The following is a 26,951-nucleotide window of genomic DNA, read 5'->3' as shown; positions in this document are numbered from 1 at the left end:
GGTATTGTAAAAAAACGTAAGGGCGATACTTCAATGCTGATAGGTGGGACCGAAAAAGTAAACAATCGCCAAACGGGCTATATACTATATATACTATCATTTTGTCAATTTCAATAGCAAACACAAATTTTAATTTAATAATTTCAAATACTTCATGAAGTTTTGGGTTTCGATCACTGAATCATGCAATCTAGGATGTAAAAACACAATAGTTCTTAAATAGGAAATAAAACCAAGTCTGGAAATATTCACTGTTGATTTTCTTTGAATGGTGTCACTGCTAGTATCGTTTTTTTTTTTTCAAGAAAAAGCATTGATTTCTTAGTTCTCAGTCGCGTTGGAAATTTGAGTAAAGTATAAACTTCAAATCGATTCCAAAAAAAATCGATTTTTTTGGCTCAGTTCAATATACATAACCCCTTTAGCAAAATTCAGTTTTCCCACCACAATGCATTGATTGAGGAATTTAGATGTTTTATTAACAGAGCATTAGCAATAATTCGTTTGTATGTCTATTTTATGGGCCATTTATTCGCATTCCCATTAAATTGGTTTGAGATTTCTAGCACTGATGTTGTCCTATGCTGATTTGAGCGAGTCCTGCCACTATCTGTTATCAAAAATATCGCGAAGCATCAAGTTCTAAATGTTCTCAAACTATATAATATCCGAAGAAAGTGATAAGAGTTATAAGAAATGTCTCATCACACTGTTAGGTGGATTAAAAGCGTTTTTTAGCGCAGGTTTACTAGTATGCGCTGTCGTAATATTTTGCGTCCTTTGTTGATTGGGTTGCATTATACCCCCTTCTTTAGTATTTGGCGTTGCCTTCTGAATTATTTTATGTTGTTTATTTATGCGCATGTTCATGTCTGGTTGTTTCTCTTTTTTTTTCTCATTTATGGTCAGTAATTTCGTTTTGCTTATAATGTTCCTATCCAGTGTGTGTTCCGTTTGTCTGCTGTTTTCCCTCTGTCCTATATTTGGTATGTGTGGTTCTATAACGGTTTTCCGTGTGCAGCATGATATCTCTCCTTAGAAACATAGGAAAAATATGCCTAAAACTCCTCCTATGACCAAAAAGACGCTAAATGTCGTCCATGAGTTCTCTAGAGGGGCATATGCTAAATTTTCTAGCGTGGTTCTATGGTTTTTTATTTCGTCGACTTCTACCCCTATGTCGAAAAGTTTCTTTGTGTCAAATAACGAAACTATCTTATTACGTTTTGAAAGAGACGGTATCTCCTTATCCTTGCATTTATTAGATATATTTGGTATGTCCGTATGTAGTATGTGGTATGTTAACTTTGTTTCACCTTGTGTTTCACTGAATTGTGTAATTCTTATACTATCAGCCTGTATCGTCATGTCCGGCAGTAATTTTATATTTCCTTTGCCTTGTATTGTAGTTTCCGTAACGTTCGTTCCCGTGAAAACGGATACCTTCAATTTGTTAGGTGTAATATACGTCTATATGTTTCTATTTGCCATTTCCAACCATATGTCGTGGTTCAACTGTAGCACTAGGGCATTGCAAAAAAATTTTTTTTTTGAATTCTCGAAAGCCCCCCCCCCCCTCTCATATTGTAACAAATGTCAAAGTAAGCTCAGATGCCAAATTTCACATCATTTGGACAAATTTAGACCCCCGCCCACTTCGCTTGAAATTTTTTGAAATTGGTACTATGGGAAAATATGGAAGAAAAATACATTAAATGCTATAACTTTTGAAGTAGCAATCAGAAAATTGCAATTTATACCTGTTTTAGGAGGAAATAATCTTAGTATTGGAATGGAGATATTTTTGTTTTAGGAAAATACGGGAAAGTGGGGTACTGGGTCATTTTGGCCCCAAAATCCCATATTTTTAATGATTTTTCTGCTCCGTGATGCAAATCTTACATATTTTGTAGTTTTCTATTGTGAAAAAATCTCAAAAATCGATCGGAGCCTTTTTGACCTTTGTCAGAATACGAGAAGTTTGGGTTATATGGCCTTTTGTCATTCATATTAAACTTCATCATTATCTCGTGAATATATCTCTATTATTCTTCATTCAATTTTCATAAACTATACCTTGTTGAACGTGAAAAACTCTTAGGATTATAACAAAAATAGATTCGTTACCGGTAAAATTCAGGAACATCAAATTATCTGACATATAGTGTCGACTTCACATTTTTATCATAAAATCGCACATATTAACTCGATTTAACAACAAAATTCTTATTTAATTTGCTACTTTTAGTGTAAAATATGCTTAGGGATCACATGAGAAAAGTTTCATTCCTGGAAAAATAGGGGAAGTTGAGGTATTAGGACAAATAATGAAAAAATGAGATTTGTTGAGTAAATATCAAAAAGTTTGATGTTTCTGAATTTTACCTTTAACGTTTTTATTTTTGTTTTATTCCTCAGAATTTTACACGTTCAACAGGTTACATTTTATGAAAATTGATTGAAGAATAATAGAGATATATGCATGAGAAAATGATAAAATTTAATATGAATGACAAAAAGCCCTATAACCCCAACTTCTCGTATTCGGACTAAGGTCAAAAGGATTCCGATCGATTTCTGAGATTTTTTCACATTAGAAAAACTACAAAATATGTATGATTTGCATCACGGATCAGAAAAATCATTAAAAATAGGGGATTTTGGGGCCAAAATGACCCAGCACCCCACTTTTCCGTATTTTCCCAGAAACAAAAATATCTCCATTCAAATACTAAGATTATTTCCTCCCAAAACAGGTATAAATTGTAATTTTCTGATTGCTACTTCAAAAGTTATAGTATTTAATGTATTTTTCCTCCATATTTTCCCATAGTACCAATTTCAAAAAATTTCAAGCGAAGTGGGCGGGGGTCTAAATTTGTCTAAATGATGTGAAATTTGGCATCTGAGCTTACTTTGACATTTGTCACAATATGAAAGGGGGGGCCAGGATTCAAAAAAATTTTTTTTTGCAATGCCCTACACCAGCACTTTGGTTTTGCATGTCGTCGTTATGTTTCTAAAATATAGCGCGGCCATACATGTATCCTCTTGTTTGAGGTCTCTTTCTATATTGCTTAATTTACAAAGCCTAGTGTCTCCTATTCTGTCACAGTTGTCATAATCTGCCTGGGTTAATACATATCCCCAGTTGTTTTCTTGTTTTATTATTATGTCTTCCTCTAAGTGCAATATTGTCAACATGTTTCCGGTTATGCTTGGCTCGATTGTGCCTTTATACGCATGCCATTTGCTTTTTTTCGCGAGCGGAATTTGAAGCGTCATAATTATATCTAAGTCGTTTATGAGGTTTACGTAGTAATGAAGTGTATTTAATATTTCTGGCATAATTGCCCCGTCTGCTCTTCTCGGGAAAGTAAGGTTGTAGTTCAGCGCTGCTTCCTCACTGTCTAATGTTCGTATTAGTTGTACTGGGTTTATTATTTCTGCTAGGTCGAGGCTCTTTGTGTTTTCTGTGTGTAATATTGCTATCAACGTTTTTACATTTCTTATAAAAGAAATGTATAGAATTCGCTCAAACTTTCAAGATTTTTTCCGAGGCCCGGAGGGCCGAGTCTTATATACCAATCGACTCAGCTCGACGATTTGGGACAATGTCTGTGTGTGTGTGTCTGTGTGTGTATGTAACGGACAAATTCTCATTCGTGTTTCTCAGCAATGGCTGAGCCGATCTTATCCAAACCAATTTTAAATGAAAGAGCTAAAAAACAGTAAGAACGCTATTATTTGTTTTTGATTCTGATGTTTAGTTTCCAAGATATGAATGCTTGAATGCGCGAAAATGGCGTTTTAAGCAGTTTTTTTAAATTATCTGCCGAAATTGACAATGTAGATTAACAATTTATATGTTTTAGACAGCTTTAAGAGATATTTAACATTAAATTCGGACGAAAGATTTTTATCATTTCCAATTGCCAGAAATATAACCAAAAACTTGTAATCTATTATTAACGCCAAAACGGCTTATTTTAAGTCAGTAGTATCTTCGGAGAATTTAATGGAGGCAATATGCCCTTCCTTTTGGTATTGTGCTTTAGCTGATTAATCCCCCTATTATTGCGATATTTTCACAAATTTTCTTGGAAGTGATTATATCGAAATGATGTCTTCAGCAAATTTGTAGCTCTTACTTTTGCGAATAACTTTACTAAAGACTTTAAATATCTATTTTGAATACTTTAAAAGTTATGGCTTGTTGTTTATTGATTACTCTTTGTCGCCTATTTATTGTTCAATATAGTAATAATCCATTGAAATAAGCCAAACATTATTTCGATAAAACGAATTTTGTATTTCATTTTACTATCTATAACCGCTAGAAATAATCACTGAACACTTCCAAGTTGTCTGGAAGGAACGTGATAACTTATCAGTACAAAAATATTCATTTGTGCGAACCTTCTGACTGCAATTTTTTTAACTTATAACCATCGGATCGATCTGAAACATATCGGAAAATGAAAAGCGAAATAAATAACTCCAAGCAACGGCGTAGCCAAGAGAAGGTTTAAAGGTTTAACACCATACAACCCCCCCCCCCCCCGCAACACAAAAAAAAATATTGAATTGAAGTTGAAAATTTATTGATGCAGACTGATTTAATTCAATATTACAATAACAATTATCTGATCCGTACATTGATAACCTGTTATTGTAAACATCATGAGGACTTTTGATAAATTGTCGGAATGGGGTCCTGATATGTAACTGATCTATTGATTTGATTTCACAGTTGTCTAATAGCATCAATATCAAATTCCTGCCTAAAAACATTCCAATAGAAAATTCCAGAGTTTTGTAATCAATCATAATCATCAGATTTCTTTTCAAATTGAGCTTGCTTTTGTAGAGATGTCATTGTTTAATAGAAAGCGCAGTTAAAATTGATTTAATGTCTATGAAACATAGAACTGCTCACCAAAAAAATGCATAACTTTCAACATTTGCTAAAAATGTTTTTCCTTTCTCATTCACTCTAAAATTTGTCAATCAAATCCCGACCCGGAGAGCCGAGTGTCATATGCCAATCGACTGAGTTCCTCGAGATTGGAAAATTTCTGTGTGTGTATGAATGTGTGTGTATGTATGTGTGTGTATGTGTGTATGTGGAAAAAAATGTGACCTCTGTTTCTCAGAGATGGTTGAACCGATTTGCACAAAGTTAGTCTCAAATGAAAGATACAACCTTTCCATCGGCTGCTATTGAATTTTTTTATTGATTGGTTTTCCGGTTCCGGAGTTACGAGTTGAAGTGTGCAATCACACAGCAAATTCCCATATAAACTGAAATGAAAAATTTTCTAAATCAAATTTGTATTTTTATGCCAAATGACTTTAAAATGCATGAAACATTGAGATGTTTGACAAAAATTAACTTCTTTGGACTTTGGTACATCTTTGCCTTTCTCATATAGAAAGGTTATGCAATCACTCCAAAAATCGTCAATCATACCAGCCCGGAGGGAGTATGCAGTGAGGGGTTGCTACTTTAAAATTAAAACTAGTTTAAAATTTCTTAGCAAGTTGAAAATTTTCGGCAGGACCTGGAACTCCCGGATCTTTCTCCATGATCCGCCGCTGGTTTCAAGCGATGTTCCAGTATCACATAGTATCTCAAGATCGTGGCTGTCGATCCATTGTACGTATGTGCAAATCGTACTGAACATGTAATATTCATTTCCACCGTTGTATTGAACATAACCAGCCATGGAATCTTAGTCTGGACAAATGAAAAAAGCAGCATCAATTGCACCACTAGGTGGATTAAAACAGGTTTTTATTTTGGGAATGCGTCGAGTTGAGACGAAAACGTAATATGATTAATAACGAGGATAACACTTTCCGAATGTAGAGAGAAATGTATGAAAAATGACGATTTCCATTCGATTCTAGCAGGTTCTGATCGATTTTGATGAACATTTGATGTTTGTTGTATGACCAATTATATGTATAGGTCAAATGTTCAAAAACAGTAATTTAAGGTCAAGATAGCATCATTTTGAAACCGCCAATTTCGGAGGTTTAGTATCTTCGATGAGTTTTACAAACGTTAAACAGCGCATCATTTGATAAAATAATTTTGACGGTATATCGTTCAAGAAGTATTTATGGTGAATTTCTCAGGTTAATATTCATGACTAGAAAAAAGTTTCAACAAATTCGCTAAAGACACGAACTCTGTTACTATTTTCTGAAAAATTAATTCTGCATAATTTTAAAACTTCAAAAATTACGGTGTCGGAATTATGCCGTTTGAACAGTATGATCGATTTTCACCAAACCGAATTTCTGGGCGCTGATTTCAAGTAAGTAGAAACAAAGTCGTTCTACACTCGCTCAAAAGAAACTTCTTCGAATGCTGAATATCTATTATAACACATTGAAACCCCGATTTTATCAGCCAAAAATGAACATATGTTTGATGGGCTCTAGCAGACGAACAAGACTGAATTCGAGAAAATCTTTTCTTGAGCATGTTTTCCTTATCATGAAGATATGCGAAATATGCGAAAATAAAAAGTTCATCATAATCAGAAATAGTTATCAGACTACATCAAGGGACGAGAAGAATATTTTAACAGCTTCAGTTTATTATAAAGAAAAAAAAAATGCCCGATTTAGTCAATGTCCCCATTTTGTCAGCCTAAAATACACCATGAGACTGATAAAAATGGGTCTTTATTGTATGTATTATTCGCTGTGTCTCACATTAATAGGTACATTTCTTTTTTGGAGATTTTTTTATTGCATCGAACTACAACAAGTTTTAGGTAGTTTTCAAGGAGTTATTTTATAGACTTCTTCCAAAATTTGGTGAACCTATTCCAATTCGTATACCAATTAATTGGTATACTTAAGGGTTTATATGTTGCAGATAGAGAAAATACTGAAATTTTTTGCTTTTTTCCTACACAATATTACGAAAGCTTGTGTAAATTATAAACTATTTGAAATTTTTTAATAGTTTTATTTTTTATTTAACAGTGATTTTTTAATAAATAGTGACCATCGCTTCACAACGTAGTCTATTTTCATGGCTTGCGGTGAGCACGATCTCTCGAATTGCTGAACTGAAAATTATGGAATGGAAATTAATTTTTAGTATTCTTTACGAACCCGCTGGTGCCCCAAGACGATTTCGCTAGATTTTCAGAGCACTGTGCACCCAGTGCATTAACGCAAGTGACGGAAGGTTATCGAAAAGTTTCGTGAAAATGAAAATTCCAGTAATGATGATGATTTTCCCAAACGGTTCGTTTTCGTGAGGTTTTTATTTGTTCTTTGGCATTAGGATTAGCGATAATAATTCAAATCAAGGATACTACTGGGAAGTCACCTTTAGAAAAAGTCGATGTCGAAGTAAAATTTGAAACTATGCACGCATGCACTTCAGAGATGGCGTGATATCAGGAGCTGCGATTTCATTTCAACGCTTTTTTTGTGAAAAGGGCGATACTTAGAAATGTAAACATAAGGCTTTTTTTCATACATGCGAATGAGGGCTTTGAAACGCAACAAATTAACCTAAAAATTAGGATTCTACGATATTGCTTTCTTAAACTACAGCAAAAAATACAACGGGCGAAACTGTATTTTTATTTGTTTATTTAAAGTTTCGCCCTCCACGCTCCATGCAAACAAACAGGGCGATACTTTTTTTGCTAGCAGTTTAGAGGCGAAACTGTTATTTTCGTATTTTTTTAGGATTATCAAGCTGATACCAGCTGTAAATAGTAACAATGATCTCTATTGAAAAAACACGGACGAAATCGTTGGTGCAGAACGCACCAACAGAATGCAGAATTTTAATTTAATAATTTCAAATATTTTATGAAGTTTTGGGTTTCGATCACTGAATCATGCAATCTAGGATGTAAAAAACCTATTTTAATCCACCTAGCGGTGCAATTGTGCCTTTCTCAATCATGAATCACGAGAATGTGTGCGTTGTTTATATTCATTAAAAGCTTTTAAATGCATATATTACATTTTATTATTATACATCACATGACAACTATATACAGGAAAATAAATCATTATTCGAGTTCTAAAATTTTTAAAAAGAAAAAACAGCCACGGTAATATTGAACTGAAAAAAGGTGCGAAATCGGCAAAGTCCCAAAAAGTCGATTTTTATAAAAAAAAAATTTCGAGATGACATAAAATCTCGACGTTTCGTGCATTTTAAAGATGTTTGGCATCAAAAATACGAATTCGATTTCTGAAATTTCCACTTGAAAAAAAAAATTGAGTTCCGGCGTATATGGGAATTTTATGTGACCGGACGATTTAGTCTATATTTCCAGACCCATATAAGCGATCCGTACGAAATTTTATAGACATCTATGGGGATACTATAGCTATCATTTGGGACTAAGTTTGTGAAAATCGGCCCACCCATTTCCGGGAAACTGATGTGAGTTCGTAAATTTTGAAAGATGGCCGCTTTTCCCGGGCACTTCCGGAACCGTCTATGGTGGTCAATGTAGTCAACGAAAGTTTGTTTGGCCATCGGTGACCTAGAACAGCAAATTTATGTTGTTTGAGAGACATTTTAGCGAAATTTTTACCTTTTTACTTTTTTTGCTTTCATCGGAGTATCGGTTTGAATCACAATTTGCTATGTGAACGCACGCCACAACCTGTAACTCCGGAACCGGAGGTCGGATCAGGATGAAATTAAAAAGCCATTTACGGGGACACAATACCTTTCATTTGAGGCCAAGTTTAGTCGAATCGGTCTAGCCATCACCGAGAAACCGACGTGATTGTTATTCTGAATTTAGATACTTCCGCCGGGGCTTCCGGAACCGATGATGGTGGCCAATGTGGCCAAATAGGCTTTGAATGGATGTTAGTGACCTAATACTACAAATCGAAGCAGTTGTGGTCATATTTTGGAAAAATTTTCACCTTTATACATTCATTGCAGAATTTATTAAAATCGACATTTTCTGCGTGTTCGTATTCATCACCCTGTAATTCCGGAACCGGAAGTCGGATCCATTAGAAATTCGATAGCAGCCTATGGGAACGTTGCACCTTTCATTTGAATTGAATGGTATATGTCACTCGGCCCTCCGGGCCTCCGTTAAAAAGTCGGTTTTCAGAGCAATTGCAATACCTTTCTATTGAAAAAGGCAAAAAGGTGCGAAATCGGCAAAGTCCCAAAAAGTCGATTTTTATAAAAAAAAATTTTTTCGAGATAACATAAAATCTCGACGTTTCATGCATTTTAAAGATGTTTGGCATCAAAAATACGAATTCGATTTCTGAAATTTCATGAGATCCCCCCTTTGAAAAAAACATTTGAGTTCCGGCTTATATGGGAATTTCATAAGTGACCGGACGATTTAGTCTATATTTCCGGACTCATATAAGCGATCCGTACGAAATTTTATTAACATCTATGGGGACATTATAGCTATCATTTGGGACTAAGTTTGTGAAAATCGGCCCAACCATTTTCGGGAAACTGATGTGAGTTCGTAAATTTTGAAAGATGGCCGCTTTTCCCGGGCACTTCCGGAACCGTCTATGGTGGTCAATGTAGTCAACGAAAGTTTGGTTGGCCGTCGGTGACCTAGAACAGCAAATTTAAGTTGTTTGAGAGACATTTTAGCGAAATTTTTACTTTTTACATTTCTTATAAAAGTCTTATATACCAATCGACTCAGCTCGACGATTTGGGACAATGTCTCTATGTGTGTGTGTGTCTGTGTGTGTATGTAACGGACAAATTCTCATTCGTGTTTCTCAGCAATGGCTGAGCCGATCTTATCCAAACCAATTTTAAATGAAAGAACTAAAAAACAGTATGAACGTTATCAATTTGTTTTTGATTCTGATGTTTAGTTTCCAAGATATGAATGTTTGAATGAGTAAAAATGGCGTTTTTTGCAGTTTTTTTAAATTATCTGCCGAAATTGACATGATAGATTAACAACTTATATGTTTTTAGACAGCTTTAACGAATACCTTTCGAACAAGCTATAGATTGTTGAAATCAGAGAGAGATATTTAACATTAAATGCGGACGAAAGATCTTTATCATTTCCCATTGCCAGAAATATGACCAAAACATGTAATCTATTATTAACGCCAAAACGGCTTATTTTAGGTCAACAGTATCTTCGAAGAATTTAATGGAGGTAAAATGCCCTCTCTTTTGGTATTGTGCTTTTGGTGATTAATCGCCCTATGAGTGAGATATTTTCACAAATTTATTTGGAAGTGATTATATCAAAATGATGTCTTCAGCAAATTTGTAGCCCTTACTTTTGCGAATAACTTTACTAAAGACTTCAAATATCTATTTTGAATACTTTAAAAGTTATGGCTTGTTGTTTGTGGATTATTCTTTGTCGCCTATTTATTGTTCAATATAGTAATAATCCATTGAAATAAGCGAAACATTATTTCGATAAAACGAATTTTGTATTTCATTTTTCTACCTACATCCGCTAGAAATAATCACCGAACACTTCCAAGTTGTCTGGAAGGAACGTGATAACTTATCAGTACAAAAATATTCATTTGTGCGAACCTTCTGACTGCAATTTTTCTAACTTATAACCATCGGATCGATCTGAAACATATCGGAAAATAAAAAGCAAAATAAATAACTCCAAGCAACGGCGTAGCCAAGAGAAGGTTTTGGGGTTTAACACTATACAACCCCCCCGCCCCCCATCCCACCACACCCAAAAAAAAATTGGATCGAAGTTGAAAATTTATTGATGCAGACTGATTTAATTCAATATTACAATAACAATTATCTGATCCGTAGATTGATAACCTGTTGCTGTAAACATCATCAGGACTTTTGATAAATTGTCGGAATGGGGTCCTGATATGTAAGTGATTTATTGGTCATGATTTCACAGTTGTCTAATAGCATCAATATCAAATTCCTGCCTGAAAACATTCCAATAGAAAATTCCAGAGTTCTGTAATCAATCATAATCATCAGATTTATTTTCAAATTGAGCTCGTTTTTGCAGAGATGTACTGTAATAAGGGTCTTTATTTAATAGGAAGCGAAGTTAAAATTGATTTAATGTCTATGAAACATAGTACTGCTCACCAAAAAAATGCATAACTTTCAACATTTGCTAAAAATGTTTTTGCATTTCTCGTTAACTCTAAAATTCGTCAATCTAATCCCGACCCGGAGAGCCGTGTGTCATATGCCAATCGATTGAGTTCGTCGAGACCGGAAAATGTCTGTGTGTATGTATGTGTGTATGTGGAAAAAATGTGACCTCTGATTCTCAGAGATGGTTGAACCGATTTGCACAAAGTTAGTCTCAAATGAAAGGTACAACCTTCCTATCGGCTGATATTGAATTTTTATTTATTGATTGGACTTCCGGTTCCGGAGTTACGAGTTGAAGAGTGCAATCACACAGCAAATTCCCATATAAACTGAAATGAAAAATTTTCAAAATCAAATTTGTATTTTTGATGCCAAATGACTTTAAAATGCATGAAACATTGAGATGTTTGACAAAAATTTACTTCTTTGGACTTTGGTACATTTTTGCCTTTCTCATATAGAAAGGTTATGCAATCACTCCAAAAATCGTCAATCATACCGGCCCGGAGGGAGTATGCAGTGAGGGGTTGCTACTTTAAAATTAAAACTAGTTTAAAATTTCTTAACAAGTTGAAAATTTTCGGCAGGACCTGGACCTCCCGAATCTTTCTCCATGAACCGCCGCTGGTTTCAAGCGATGTTTCAGTATCACATAGTATCTCAAGATCGTGGCTGTCGATCCATTGTATGTATGTGCAAATCGTACTGAACATGTAATATTCATTTCCACCTTTTATTGAACATAACCATCGTAGTCTGGACAAATGAGACAAGCACAATTGCACCACTAGGTGGATTAAAACAGGTTTTTATTTTGGGAATGCGTCGAGTTGAGACGAAAACGTGATATGATTAATAACGAGGATAACACTTTCCGAATGTAGAGAGAAATGTATGAAAAATGACGATTTCCATTCGATTCTAGCAGGTTCTGATCGATTTTGATGAGCATTTGATTTTTGTTGTATGACCAATTATATGTGTAGGTCAAATGTTCAAAACAGTAATTTAAGGTCAAGATAGCATCATTTTGAAACCGCCGATTTCGGAGGTTTAGTATCTTCGATGAGTCTTACAAACGTTAAACAGCGCATCATTTGATAAAATAATTTTGACGGTATATCGTCCAAGAAGTATTTATGGTGAATTTTCTCAGGTTAATATTCATGATTACAATAAAGTCTCAACAAATTCGCTAAAGACACGAACTCTGTTACTATTTTCTGAAAAAATAATTCTGCATGATTTTAAAGCTTCAAAAATTGCGGTTTCGGAATTATGCCGTTTGGACAGTATGATCGATTTTCACCAAACCGAATTTCTGGCTACGCCGCTGACTTCAAGTAAGTAGAAACAAAGTCGTTCTACACTCATTCACACGAAACTTCTTCGAATGCTGAATATCTATTATAACACATTGAAACCCCGATTTTATCAGCCAAATATGAACATATGTTTGATGGGCTTTAGCAGACGAACAAGACTGAATTCGAGTAAATTGCGAAATATGCGAAAATAAAAAGTTCATCATAATCAGAAATAGTTATCAGACTACATCAAGGGACGAGAAGAATATTTTAACAGCTTCAGTTTATTGTAAAGAAAAAATTGCCCGATTTAGTCAATGTCCCCATTTTGTCAGCCCAAAATACACCATGAGATTGATAAAAATGGGTCTTTATTGTATGTGTTATTCGCTGTGTTTCACATTAATAGGTACATTCTTTTTTGGAGATTTTTTTATGGCATCGAACTACAACAATTTTTAGGTAGTTTTCAAGGGGTTATTTTATAGACTTCTTCCAAAATTTGGCGAACCTATTCCAATTCGTATACCAATGAATTGGTATACTTAAGGGTTTATAGTTTGCAGATAGAGAAAATACTGATATTTTCAGCTTTTTTCCTACACAATATTACGAAAGCTTATTAAACAATTTTTCCTAATAAGTTTGTGAAAATTATAAACTATTTGAAATTTTTTAATAGCTTAACTTTTTATTTAACGTGATTTTTTAATAAATAGTGACCATCGCTTCACAACGTAGTCTATTTTTCATGGCTTGCGGTGAGCACGATCTCTCGAATTGCTGAACTGAAAATTATGGAAGAGAAATTAATTTTTAGTATTCTTTACAGACCCGCTGGTGCCCTAAAACGATTTCGCTAGATTTTCAGAGCACTGTGCACCCAGTGCATTAACGCAAGTGACGGAAGGTTATCGAAAAGTTTCGTGAAAATGAAAATTCCAGTAATGATGATGATTTTCCCAAACGGTTCGTTTTCGTGAGGTTTTTATTTGTTCTTTGGCATTAGGATTAGCGAAAATAATTCAAATCAAGGATACTACTGGGAAGTCACCTTTAGAAAAAGTCGATGTCGAAGTAAAATTTGAAACTATGCACGCATGCACTTCAGAGATAGCGTGATATCAGGAGCTGCGATTTCATTTCAACGCTTTTTTTGTGAAAAGGGCGATACTTACAAATGTAAACATAAGGCTTTTTTCATACATGCGAATTAGGGCTTTGGAACGCAACAAACTAACCTAAAAATTTTGATTCTACGATATTGCTTTCTTAAACTACAGCAAAAAATACAGCGGGCGAAACTGTTTTTTTGTTTGTTTATTTAAAGTTTCGCCCGCGATACTTCAATACTGATAGGTGAGACCGAAAAAGTAAACAATCGCCAAAGGGGCGATACTATCACTTTGTCAATTTCAATAGCAAAAACAAATTTTAATTTAATAATTTCTAATACTTTAAGAAGTTTTGGGTTTCGGTCACTGAATCATGCAATCTAGGATGTAAAAAACACAATAGTTATTAAATAGGAAATACACAATAGTTATTAAAGTCTGGAAATATTCACTGTTGATTTTCTTTGAATGGTATCACTGCTAGTATCGCCCTTTTCAAGAAAAAGCGTTGATTTCTTAGTTCTCAGTCGCGTTGGAAATTTGAGTAAAGTATAAACTTCAAATCGATTCAACAAAAAAAATCGATTTTTTTGGCTCAGTACAATATATAACCCCTTTAGGAAAATTCAATTTTCCCACCACAATATAGATATTTTCTTAACAGAACATTAACAATAATTCGTTGGTATGTCTATTTTATTTATCTATTTTTTCGCTTTCCCATTGATTTGGTTTGAGATTTCTAGCACTGATTTGAGCGATTCTCTAAGTCCTGCCACTATCCCATGTAGTATGTGTAATCAAAAACATCGCGAAGCATCAAGTTCTAAATGTTCTCAAACGATATAATATCCGAAGAGAGTGATAAGAGTTATAAGAAATGTCTCATCACACTGTTAGGTGGATTAAACACGTTTTTTGCTTTCATCAGAGTATCGGTTTGAATCACAATTTGCTATGTGATAGCACGCCACAACCGGAACCGGAAGTCGGATCGGGATGAAATTAAAAAGCCATTTACGGGGACGCAATACCTTTCATTTGAGGGCAAGTTTAGTTGAATCGGTCTAGCCATTTTCGAGAAACCGATGTGACTGTTATTCTGAATTTAGATACTTCCGCCGGGGCTTCCGGAACCGATGATGGTGGCCAATGTGGCCGAATAGACTTTGAATGGATGTTAGTGACCTAATACTACAAATCGAAGCAGTTGTGGTCATATTTTGGAAAAATTTTCACCTTTATACATTCATTGCAGAATTTATTAAAATCGACATTTTCTGCGTGTTCGTACTCATCACCCTGTAATTCCGGAACCGGAAGTCGGATATATTAGAAATTCAATAGCAGCCTATGGGAACGTTGCACCTTTCATTTGAGACTAAGTTTGTCAAAATCGGTTCAGCCATCTCTGAGAAAAATGAGTGACATTTTTGGTCACATACACACACACATACGCACATACACACATACATACATACATACACACATACATACACACACAGACATTTGCCGAACTCGACGAACTGAATCGAATGGTATATGTCACTCGGCCCTCCGGGCCTCCTTTAAAAAGTCGGTTTTCAGAGCAATTGCAATAACTTTCTAATGAGAAAGGCAGAAACACAATAGTTCTTAAATAGGAAATAAAGCCAAGTCTGGAAATATTCACTGTTTATTTTCTTTGAATGGAATCACTGCTAGTATCGCCCTTTTCAAGAAAAAGCGTTGATTTCTTAGTTCTCAGTCGCGTTGGAAATGTGAGTAAAGTATTAACTTCAAATCGATTCAAATTCAGTACAATGTATAACCCCTTTAGGAAAATTCAGTTTTCCCACCACAATATAGATATTTCTCGAGTACTTTTTCAAATGGACGCAAGTAACATTGAGAGCCTCTCTTTGTTTACTTTCTCTTTCGTTTATTACGACGTCATTACAACACTTTGTACCAATTTTCCAGTACATATCGAAAGCCGACGGTTTTTACTACAATATTATGCAAAGAGTAGAGTATGTTGAAATGGCCGAGTAATAAACAGAAGAGAAAGACCTCAAAGAGAATCTCTCATTGTTACTTACGTCCATTTAAAAAAGTACTCGAGATTTTATTAACAGAGCATTAACAATAATTCGTTGGTATGTCTATTTTATGGGCCAATTTTTCGCTTTCCCATTGATTTGGTTTGAGATTTCTAGCACTGATGTTGTCCTATGCTGATTTGAGCGATTCTCTGAGTCCTGCCACTATCCCATGTAGTATGTGTTATCAAAAACATCGCGAAGCATGAAGTTCTAAATGTTCTCAAACGATATAATATCCGAAGAGAGTGATAAGAGTTATAAGAAATGTCTCATCACACTGTTAGGTGGATTATAAACGTTTTTGTTTTAGTTTTAAGTTTTGTCTCATACTGTTATACCACATGCCTATCTCCATGAGTGTTGCTTCTAGGTATAGGTCTTTATCTATGTCATTGACTCTGTTAAGAGTGTTCCTGATTTCTGTTTTTAGAGATTCGAAATTTTTATTGTTGCTTTCGACTGCCTTATTCATGTTGATTGTTGAGTTGCTCACGAAATTGTATATTTTTTCGATTGCTGACGCTTGATGTTCTGTATTTTTGTTGAATCTTTCTTCGTTTCGTCTAAGTTTATCCATATTTTCGTCAATTCTAGTTCTGTCGTCGGAGTCCATTGCTCCAATTGCTGACCAAAACCCTCTTGGTGTTCTTGTTTTAAAGAAATACCTGATGTACGTGTTCATGTTCGCAATGTCACTAGTGTCTTTGCTCCAAACCGAGGTTATGACCCCGCATTTCAAATTTTGAATTCTTTCTATTAGCGCTGTACAGGTTTCATTAAAAGCACGTAGTGCCGATTCTAATTCTGCTTGATCCTCTATAAGACTCTTATACGTTGAGTTGCCTTAAAATCGTAGACCCCTTGTGCCAGTAATACATCATTGAGTCTTTCCAGAATCAACGCTGCGTTTACCATGGCCAAGAAAACTCCAGCGAAAATAGTTCTAAAATATGAAAGATAACGATACTTTCTTATGTATAGGGTCGTAAAATCAATTATTCTTCTATTGCTTTAAACCAATATGCATATATATATGGAAAAAAACTACAAGGGGCAGCCCTATGGGGTTGCACGAACTGTAGACGTAGGACTATACTACTTAAATTAAAATATTTATTTTCTTAGTATATTTAGAGAAATAATAAATCAAATATATTTCTTACGTATAGTTTAAGCGCAACCAATCAATATCGAATGTTACATATTGAACCAAACCTTCTTGGTTGTCAGATCAGGTGATCGAGCCCGATTTAACTTATTTGAAAAGAGCTGAAGAAAGAAAACCGTGACCGCACTAATATCTGGAACTAAATCTTTATAGCACAAGATCAGCTTTTAAAAATAGTAAAAACTTTTCGATTGTGTATGGTAAAAAACCCGAACACAAGTAAAGTACGCATACAAATTTAGCGAATGCAGTGGTCTTAATCATATATCGAAACTATAAACATACAACAATCGAAAAAAAATTATATATGGACTTAAATGCGTTTTTGCAACGGTTTTTGGAGTGGCAGTGTATTCATTCATAAATAGGAATTGTAGTATGTACCTATTAGCAAAATCAAAATAGGAAAGGCTGAGTGGAAATGAATCATGTGAAGTGAAAATGAATCAATGAATATATCGAACGTAAATAATAAACTTTCGTTGAGTTTTCCATCGATCCGCGTAAATTTGTTGCTAAGAAAGTTTTCGTTTTCGCGCAACGAAAGCACAGATTGCTATCCTGCAGGTTACGCATGCAACCGCTAACAAACACGGATGCCACATTGAAATCTGTGTTTCGGTCAAAAATCTGTAAAAATCTGTGATAAAATGACATTAAAAAGGGTGCCCTTCATCAATATAGTGGATTCAAGATACAAAATAGTACCGGCATAAAATAAATTAAAAAGAATCAATTTTCATTTATAAAATTAGCAACACTGTTTGGAAGATTTCGGCAGGGTGAAAATATGCGAAAAGTAGAATGTCGAAGGAAAAATAAGAAGTCGATTGTCACGTCTTATCTTAGATTGAACCCAAGCGCACAAAGCAAAATGAGTCAACGCTGACGATGATGGGTAGAGCGAAAGAGACAACTAGTGCCACGACACTATGTTAACCGTGTTTGCAAATGGAGCTCGCGGTACAAGCGATTTCGTGCATGAATAATTGTGTTCGAATTTGTACACAAAAGTGAACTGGAAGCGAGCACAACACAAAAGAAAGCATAGTGTTTGAACGGAAAAGCTCAGTCACGTGTTGGACGGCACTGGGTAGCGTCCCTTCACAGTCAGAATAACGGACTACTAACTCAGCTACACTGGCTATGAAAATACACAGCGCAGTGATCTGCTCCGCTTACCGTTCAATAGGCAACTGAGCTTGTCCGGCCAAATCCGTTCTTTAAATAGTCGATGATGACGTTATTCATAGAAGCGCTACGCTACGCGCTAGGTACACAAATCTGTCGTGCCGGACTTAGGCAGCGCTATCTTCTGTGTGTAAATTCGCGATATTTTGACTAGATTGCACATTATTAAAATTATTAATGCCCTGATATCAAAAATCTTTGGGTTTATCTATTGGAATCTATTCTTAGAAGTATTTCGGCGCGATATGAGCCAAAAATTTGAAAATTTATCGTGAGATGACTGAATTATGTGCGTTTAAAATTGGACCACTTTTCGTTACATACCTTTTTCGTAGAATTTGCCAAAGTGTACCCCCATATCGAAAACAAAGACGTAGTCTATGCATCAATGCAACGCGTCAATCTTGCATCATTTCAAAATTGGGTGGCATAGATTTCTTTCTTTAAACTTATATTGATTCAACCGGGGCAACAATTTTATGCCTTAAGTCTATGTATATGTAATTCATGTGACAAAAAGCTTGTTACCTTAAATCTTTATTGATGCGAATCATTTGGCCAGCGGCTTGTTACCTTAGGGAAAAACTTGTTATCTTGCATAAATCCTCGTGCGGCATATGGAAAATTCCCGCAAAAAAAGATGTCCAACAGTACAGTATTGAGCCTATATCTATATAATGCTTATCTAGTAAAAATGTACGCTGCCAATAAACATTGAACTCGAGTCTGGTTTTCCTTTTTACTCCTGTCTTGGCTAGATAAATCTGCTCTCAAATGATTGCTGAGCAAAGCGGTGCGTATTCCGGTTACAATCGTCTTCACTGTCAAAATGCCCTCATTACCCTAGCATAGTTACAATAACTCGCTTCATTCGATTTATAACTGTATTGCAAAAGGAGAAATGCTGTGAACCTGAAACGTGAACCGCTTTCTCGAGAATTTATTCATGCACTATTCTGTGCAGTGTAAGTGGTTTCATATCCAACCTTCGGGCGGTATTTTCATTCCCGCTTCTAGGTAATGATGATATGATGCATTCTGGGACACTTACCTTAGACCTTTCTAACGCGCTTCTTGCACCTTTTTCTGTTCCGATTTCGGCATTTGATGTCAATCGTTTGTCACGAGAGCTACGGTTAATAATGAGGTAAGTAGTGCGTTTTTATCTTTGATTAATTGCCGATACTAAAATCTTTTTCTTTTTTTTTCTTTTAGTGCCTTCATCGTCTATTCTCCTAGTGCCCGTGGTGTACACAGGTCACGCAATTGGTGCTCGGACACCACATCTTTGGCGTGTATAATGAATTTTGGCCCTTTGCCATTCTTTCCCCCAGGAACGGCCCTGCCCCGTATTGTAGCGGAGGAAGAATCTAAGTCTAATTTCAGTAAAACCAGGTCCCACCTGCAACCACCTTACTGGAAAGGGGGGAGGAGGCCACACCAATCCGAATAAAGGATACCAAAATCTCGCCGAAAGAAGGAAACATCGGTAGCATAGGTAACACTCAATCACATTTACAGCGCACTAACAAACTAAGCTAATCACAACAATTCGAAGCATATTACTAACAAACTACTATTTCTTCATATATAAAAAAAGCATATTACTAACAAACGGTTATTCCTCCATATGAAAAAACCTATTTTAATCCACCTAGCGGTGCAATTGTGCCTTTCTCAATCATGAATCACGAGAATGTGTGCGTTGTTTATATTCATTAAAAACTTTTAAATGCATATATTACATTTTATTATTATACCTCACATGACAACTATATACAGGAAAATAAATCATTATTCGAGTTCTAAAATTTTGAAAAAGAAAAAACAGCCACGGTAATATTGAACTGAAAAACCTGTTTTAATCCACCTAGCGGTGCAATTGTGCCTTTCTCATTTCTCTAAACTATGGCACGGAGACTTTTTATGTTCAACATAATCGTGGAAATGTCCATTACATTCTTAGTACACTTTGCACTTATACACAATGGCATGCCAGCCACGAACTTGATGAGCTACGTGTCGACGGTGAAACACTTGAAACAAAAAAATATCATACTTCATTAGCCTAATCAGCATTAGATCAATGTTATCTGCTTGCTAACTCATTTTGTCATGCGGGGGTGGGTATGTGAGGAGGGCGAAAGTCCCATGAACGAACGACTCCCCAGCCTAAATTGGTATGCTTTGTAATGAAGTGGTGGTTTAAAGATGATGGGGTTGAAAGGGAGGGGTATGAGGGCTGGTTGGGGTGGTGGTCTGAGGGGTGATTTAAGGAGATTTTTAAAGGAGGGGCGCGAACAGTAGAGGGGGGGTATAACCCCTCTCCGTAAACCATCAACTACGCCCCTGTTAAACTCCAGAAACCCTAAACGAGTCGAAAAAAAAATTAGGGGATTAGGTTGACGTTTTTCAGAGTGATTGCATAACCTTTGATCGAGCCGTGGATGCTGCAGATGCCGGTATCACAGGCGTTTCTTCCGTCCTTCCAAACGGCACCAGAAACCACTGAAGGAATTAACTCACGCCGGTATCTTGTTGCATGCACCTTGCACCTGGGTAGCCGAACGCATGGATAATCGTCGATCAGTATAGCTGCGGCTAATTGAATGCACTAGTTCGTTCACTTAAATCTTTTGCTTGCCCGATTTGGCAACAAACTCGCGGTTAATGCAAACTAATTAAAAATCTTCCAGACTAATTGAAACACAGCACATGTTCTGGGAAAGCTTGTGTATTGAAATCTTGAACGTATGATAGAATGACACAGTGTTTGGATGTGATCGCTTTGGGTGTCTATTTGCTACTACTCTGATCGGTACAGATTGGATTAGTTAGGTAGTTTGGTACATTTTCTTCTCTCTTTCGCTATCCTTCACTATCTCCCTTATCATAGATTGCATATAGGGTGAGTTTAGTGGTTGAAATTACGTGTCCGAAATTTAAGTGTTATACTAGGTATTGTTTTAAAATTTAGTTATAGCAGGTTTAAATTTAGATATAGGTTTAGATATTTGATTATGCTATGTTAGACTTATGATTAGTGTTAACTATTTACAATAAAGAACAAAATATATATATACACATTTTCACACTCATTATCAGCGTACTGATCATTCCGGCCTCCTTGAAACAGCGGCACTGTTTCAACTCCTCAATGCCCTTATTTCATCTCGTGATCCGTGAGCATCGCCTTGATGAACACGATGTTTCCGTAGCAGGACCTTGTATCTATCGCAGAATCAAACTCAGGTGTTTGCAGTTGATTCACAGCTTTCGAACGACGATCGAAGATCCGGCGTTTGCTATCTGTAAACAAGAGAAGACCCGGTAGAACGAACAGGGAACGGTGAATGGATTGGAATGATAATCACCTGATCGCCTTCCAGATGCGCATCGAGTTAGTTTCGGACTACTCTACCGGTCTTTGTAGTCTCTGCATCGCTCGGTGTTTCTACGATGATTGGATCCGAAGGCGTAGGTAATGGTAGCAGAGCAATCTTCGCGACTGGTCTCACGACGTTGTCAGCTACTGCAGTTCTTATGGTGACGATGCGGACGACCCCGTCCTTGGCTGGATGAAGCTGAATGATCCTACCGAGAGGCCATTTCGCTGGTGGAAGGTTATCGTCCTTGATGACTACGATTCGCCCTACTTCTATTTGAACTGCCGGCTTGCATCCCTTTGTGGCTCGAGACTGAAGTTGTGCAAGATATTCTGGATACCAGCGAGCCCATATACGGTGGAATAGCTTCTGGGTACGTTGCCAATGATCCAGACGGTTATCTGAAGTTGTAGCCAGGCTCATTTCTGGTATAGCTTGTAAGTTGGAGCCTACTAGGAAATGTCCTGGTGTTAAAGCTTCGAGGTCAATGGGAGCAGTTGGGATCGGGGTCAACGGTCTTGAGTTGAGACACATTTCAATTTGTGCCAGAAGGGTTAGCATATCTTCCTGGCTAATGCTAACATGGCCGATCTCGCGTAACAGATGATGCTTGGCGGACTTTACCGCAGCCTCCCAAAGTCCTCCGAAGTGTGGGGCACGAGGCGGTATAAATTTCCACTGGATCTCGTTTTCACCACACCAATTCAGGATTTGGATTCTGTCACCATCAATTGACTTCAACATTTCGTAGATGCGGTGGAGTTTGTTGGCTGCTCCCTTGAATGCGGTGCCATTATCGGAGTGAAGCTCACAGATACGACCGCGACGAGCAACGAATCGACGAAGGGCTGCTATGAAAGCCGGGGTCGACAGATCGGAGACCAACTCGATATGGACGGCTTTAGTGACAAAACAGACAAAGATAGCAATGTACGCTTTGGTTGGAGATCGATTACGTACTGGTGACTTCAGGAACACTGGACCACAATAGTCAACGCCACTAATTGAGAATGGGCGTGCTGGCGTTACTCTTGATGTGGGCAAATCAGCTGTTGCTTGTTGGACGAGAATTGGCTTCTGTCTGAAACATTTGATACACCGATGATATGTGCGACGAACCAGGTTTCTAGCGCCAACGATCCAGTATTTTTGTCGAATTGTTGAAAGCATCAATTGCGGACCAGCATGGAGAAGAATCTTGTGGTGATGGTTGGCTATCAGTTCGGCCAGTGGGTGCTTGGCGGAAATGACGATCGGATGCTTAATGCTCTCTGGAACCTCGGCATTCGATAGGCGTCCTCCGACGCGAATTATACCGTCTTTGCATATGTAGGGTTTCAACCATCTTAGTGGGGATGACTTCAGGATTTCATTGTGGCTAGATGGTACATTTAGACCGGCTAACTCCTCCGAGTAAAGCTGGGCTTGGGCTAAGCGTGCTAGTGCATGGTCTGCTGCTGTTAACTCAGCTGTGGTGAGAACGCTGGAGGGTTCACCGGTGGATTGTTGGGTCGTGGCTCTCAGTGAACGGATGTACTTCAGATAATATGCTACCACCCGACGCAGCTTTGTGTACGAGGAGAATCGGGTAAACAGGTGATCAGCAAAGGTGGCCGTGGATGTAGCTAATGAAACTAGAGCGACCTTCCGAGCTTCTTCTATGACGGCGGATGCTTCATCTTCTGGAACAACTGAGTGTGGTCGATGACATGGAGCAAGAGCTAGCCAAACTGGGCCGTTCCACCATCTTGATCTTGCTAGAAGTTCTGCTGGCGGTAGACCGCGGGATAATTCATCTGCGGGGTTCTCTGCACCCGGCACATGTTGCCAGATACATCCTTCTGTAGAGGTTTGTATGGTGGAGACGCGGTTGGCTACGAACGTCTTCCAACGATTCGGTGATGATTTAAGCCATTGAAGAACGGTAGTCGAGTCGGACCAGAAGAAAACCTTGGAGGGGATTTTGATGGCATGGTTCACCTTGTGATACAACTTGGTGGCCAATACAGCTGCACATAACTCAAGTCTAGCGATGGAATGCTTTGTAGCAATTGGAGCCACCTTCGACTTTGATGTCAGTAACTGGACTTTGACATCGTCCGCTTTCTCGGAACGAACAAAGCAACAAGCACCATATGCGGATTCCGATGCGTCGCAGAAAAAGTGAAGCTCGACACTGGAAGCGGCTGGTAGTGCAACAAACCGTGGAATTCGGAGTTGATCGAGGGCGTAAAGTGTAGCATGAAATTGCTTCCAATCGTCTTGAAGTTTCTGTGGGAGCGGCTTGTCCCATTCATAGGGTTTCTGGTCGTTGGACTTCAACTTCCACAGTCTCTGCATGAACATTTTAGCGGCCGCGATAACTGGACCAACGAGGCCTAGTGGGTCGAAAATTTTGGCGATGTATGATATCACCTTACGTTTGGTGAGAATCGTCGCCGGAAGTGGTAATTGGACATTGAATCTAAGCATATCGGTCTTTGTGTCCCAGACAAGTCCGAGCGTTGACACCGACTGGTCGTCTTGTAGATCATGTAGTGTTTTAATAGCTAAGTCCTCCTGGGGAACACCATCTAGAGCCTCCGGGATGTTTGACGCCCATTTTTTGATTGGAAGGCCGGCCGAATCTAACATCGCTGATATCTGACGGCGTTTTTGTATGGCAGCTTGTACATCATCTGCACCAGACAGTAGATCATCGACGTAGAAATCTTCGATGATTGCCTCGGCTGCTACTGGATACAAATCTCCTTCCTCCTGTGCCAGCTTCTGCAGCGTCCGTGTTGCGAGGTATGGAGCTGAAGCTGTTCCGTATGTGATGGTGCGCAGTTCGTAGGTTTCGAGTGGATCCGTTGGATTGACACGCCATAGGATGCGTTGAAGACTCTGATCAGCGGGATGCACTTCAATCTGGCGGTACATCTTTTCGATGTCTGCAACAATGGCCACAGAACGAGTGCGGAAACGTATCACGATCGAGAGGAGGTCCTGTTGCACCACTGGACCAACGAGAAGCGAATCGTTGAGCGAAAACCCGGAGGTAGTTTTGCAAGAGGCATCAAACACCACGCGAATCTTGGTGGTAGTGCTTGCCTCCTTAAAAACCGGGTGATGCGGCAGATAACAATGTGGCTTTCCATCATTGACAGGATCGATTCTTTGCATATGGTGTAGACTTGCATATTCTTCAAGGAACTTGTGGTATGCGGCTTTAACGGTGGCATCTTTCTCTAGGCGTCTTTCGAGGCTGTAGAATCGACGAGTTGCGATCGCGCGCGAATCGCCGAGGGTGACTTGCGGATCTTCGGACCGAGGAAGGCGTACGACGAACCTCCCAGAATGATTTCGAGTGGTGGTGCTAGCAAACATTTCTTCACATCTTCTTTCTTCAGCGGAATACATTGAACTATGATCGACGGCTTCCAGTTCCCAAAATCGTTGCAGGGATGTTTCAAGAGAACGATCAACGGTAGAGATATAACAAGCCGGCGAAGCGTGGGCAGAAGAGGTGCACACCTTTCCTGAAACTGTCCACCCGAAAAGAGTATCAACTAGCAGTGGTAGACCGTCACCGATGGATATGCGATTTCCAGTATGAATTTCGTGGTAGCACTCGCCACCGATGATGATGTCGATCGTTCCTGGCACATTGAAGTGCGGATCTGCAAAAGAGACGTTTGGCATTTTCCACGAAGAAGCGTCGATGGGTATTGTTGGCAGATTGGCAGTGGGTTTCTTCATGACGAGGAATTCGAGTGTGGTAGAAAATGCGCTTGTTCTCGATTTGATAGTGGCCGTTATTTGGCGCTTGATTTGTTTGAGAGCATCTCCTATTCCGGCTACTGCGATGTCCACTGGGCTTGGACGAATGGCAAGAGCGTTTGCGAGTTTCTTGGTGATGAAATTGGACATCGAGGCGGAATCAAGAAGTGCTCTGACTGGAGTTTCTCGACCATGCTTGTCAACGACTTGAAGTGCAACCGTTTCCAGTAAGACCGTGCTATGGTTCGATTGGATGGAGAGACTTACTTCAGGTGGATGCGCTGATCCAAAGGTCTCCACGTTCGCTGACGTGGATGGATTAGGTTGCAGTTCAGAAATGGCTGTTGTGACGGCTGGAGTCGAAGACATCTTAGAGGGTGCAGCTTGATCGTGCAATAACGTGTGGTGTCTAGAATGACAGGTTCTACAAGAAAACTTTGACTTGCAGATTCGTGCTTGATGGTTTGATCGAAAACAGTTCCAACACAAGCTTTGCTGGCTAACTAACTCTCGGCGCTGAGGAACAGATAGCTTGGTGAACTTCGGGCATTGATGTAGCAGGTGCTTATCGGGGCATGCAGGACATTGCGGAGCATTCATTTTGTTTTCTGAAGTTGCTGCGTTAACGACGGACTTCACTGTGAAGGGTTTCTTTTGGATAGGGCCGGCCATCTTGGCGTTAGTCGTTTGGGAACGGTGTTGCAGATCACTGGATACTGACTTGAGCATACGAACGTGTTGGATCAGGAATTCGATGAGTTCTTCGTAGCTAACGTCATCCTTCTGGCGAGTCTCGTGCTCCCAGGCTCGAACAGTAGTAGAATCCAACTTGCTGGTCAAAATGTAGATAAGCGGTGTATCCCAATTTGTGACAGGTTCTCCTAACTTTCCCAAAGCCTTAACGTGGCGTTGATAGTCGTCAACCAACGCATTAAGCTCCTGTGCTGACTCACGCTTCATTGGTGGTAACTCGAACAAACCTCGGAATAGTTCCTTCTTCAAAAACCGTTTGTTGTCGTATCTCTTCATCAGCGCATCCCACGTCGACGCATAGTTATCCGATTGTACATCGACGGTCTCAAATGGCTTCTTTGCCTCTCCTTCCAGTGCTTGTAACAAATACTGCAACTTGTTGACCGTTGGGATATCGTCGTTGCAGTGTATCATGGACAGAAAGTTATCCCGGAATGAAATCCATCGTGATTCGTCTCCATTGAACTTTGGCAAATCTATTTTCGGCAACCGATGGTGAAAACTGACAGATGTTGGATGGTGAGTGAAGTTGGTCGTCATCGTCGAACTTAGAATCGTTTGATTGTTGTCTATCTTGGATAGCAGGAACCCTTTCAAAACACAAAAGCGATTTTCGAAATCAGCGCGAACCTGGATGTGCTGCTCAAACATGTCTGGCTTATCCAACATCTCGATCTCCGCTTGTGCCTCCAGAAACTCCTTGTTAATTCTATCCAACGTGTCGAGTCTCACATGGATTTGACTGGAATCCCGCTCATGGTCGTATTCCGCTTTAAACCTTTCTACCACATCTCGAACGGCACACACTCGTTTCCGAATCAGGAGATTCTCGATCATTTTCTTCTCCGCCTTGCTAGACATTTTAACTCACCACTCGAATCACTCGCGATTATAACGGAGACGACACGTGATATTCGATAACGCTTTATCCTTCCCGACGCGACACGTGCCGCTCTACGCGTACCGAACGACGAGAACAACACAGAAATCGTTCGATTAATCCTTCCCGTCGCGCTGTGTTATTCCAACGCGAACCGAAACGACCGTAAGAAAACACGTATAATAT

The 26,951-nt window shown here is 38.3% G+C and overlaps 1 protein-coding gene across 1 annotated transcript; it reads right to left on the bottom strand.

Annotated features, from left to right (window-relative positions):
- Positions 1-21,147: 21,147 nt before the first annotated feature.
- On the bottom strand, positions 21,148-26,746 carry LOC131675803 (uncharacterized). The gene is made up of 2 exons (XM_058954947.1): positions 21,406-26,746; positions 21,148-21,293 (listed from the first exon to the last, which is right to left on the bottom strand). Exons 1-2 carry the CDS (start codon positions 26,744-26,746, stop codon positions 21,148-21,150), a joined length of 5,487 nt encoding a protein of 1,828 aa, XP_058810930.1.
- Between the last annotated feature and the right edge of the window lie 205 nt (positions 26,747-26,951).

The sequence above is a fragment of the Topomyia yanbarensis genome, chromosome 1 (assembly GCF_030247195.1).
Source record: "Topomyia yanbarensis strain Yona2022 chromosome 1, ASM3024719v1, whole genome shotgun sequence".
Lineage (NCBI taxonomy): Eukaryota > Metazoa > Arthropoda > Insecta > Diptera > Culicidae > Topomyia > Topomyia yanbarensis.
The sequence above is the reverse complement of the archived record's forward strand: the minus strand, read 5'-3'. Positions and strand labels throughout refer to the sequence as shown.

Excerpts from the sequence above, each read along its gene's own strand:
- LOC131675803 (XM_058954947.1), bottom strand. The coding sequence starts at position 26,746 with ATGTCTAGCAAGGCGGAGAAGAAAATGATCGAGAATCTCCTGATTCGG. Across the intron at positions 21,294-21,405 it reads TGCAGAGACTACAAAGACCG|ATAGCAAACGCCGGATCTTC; the intron begins GTAGAGTAGTCC and ends TCTTGTTTACAG.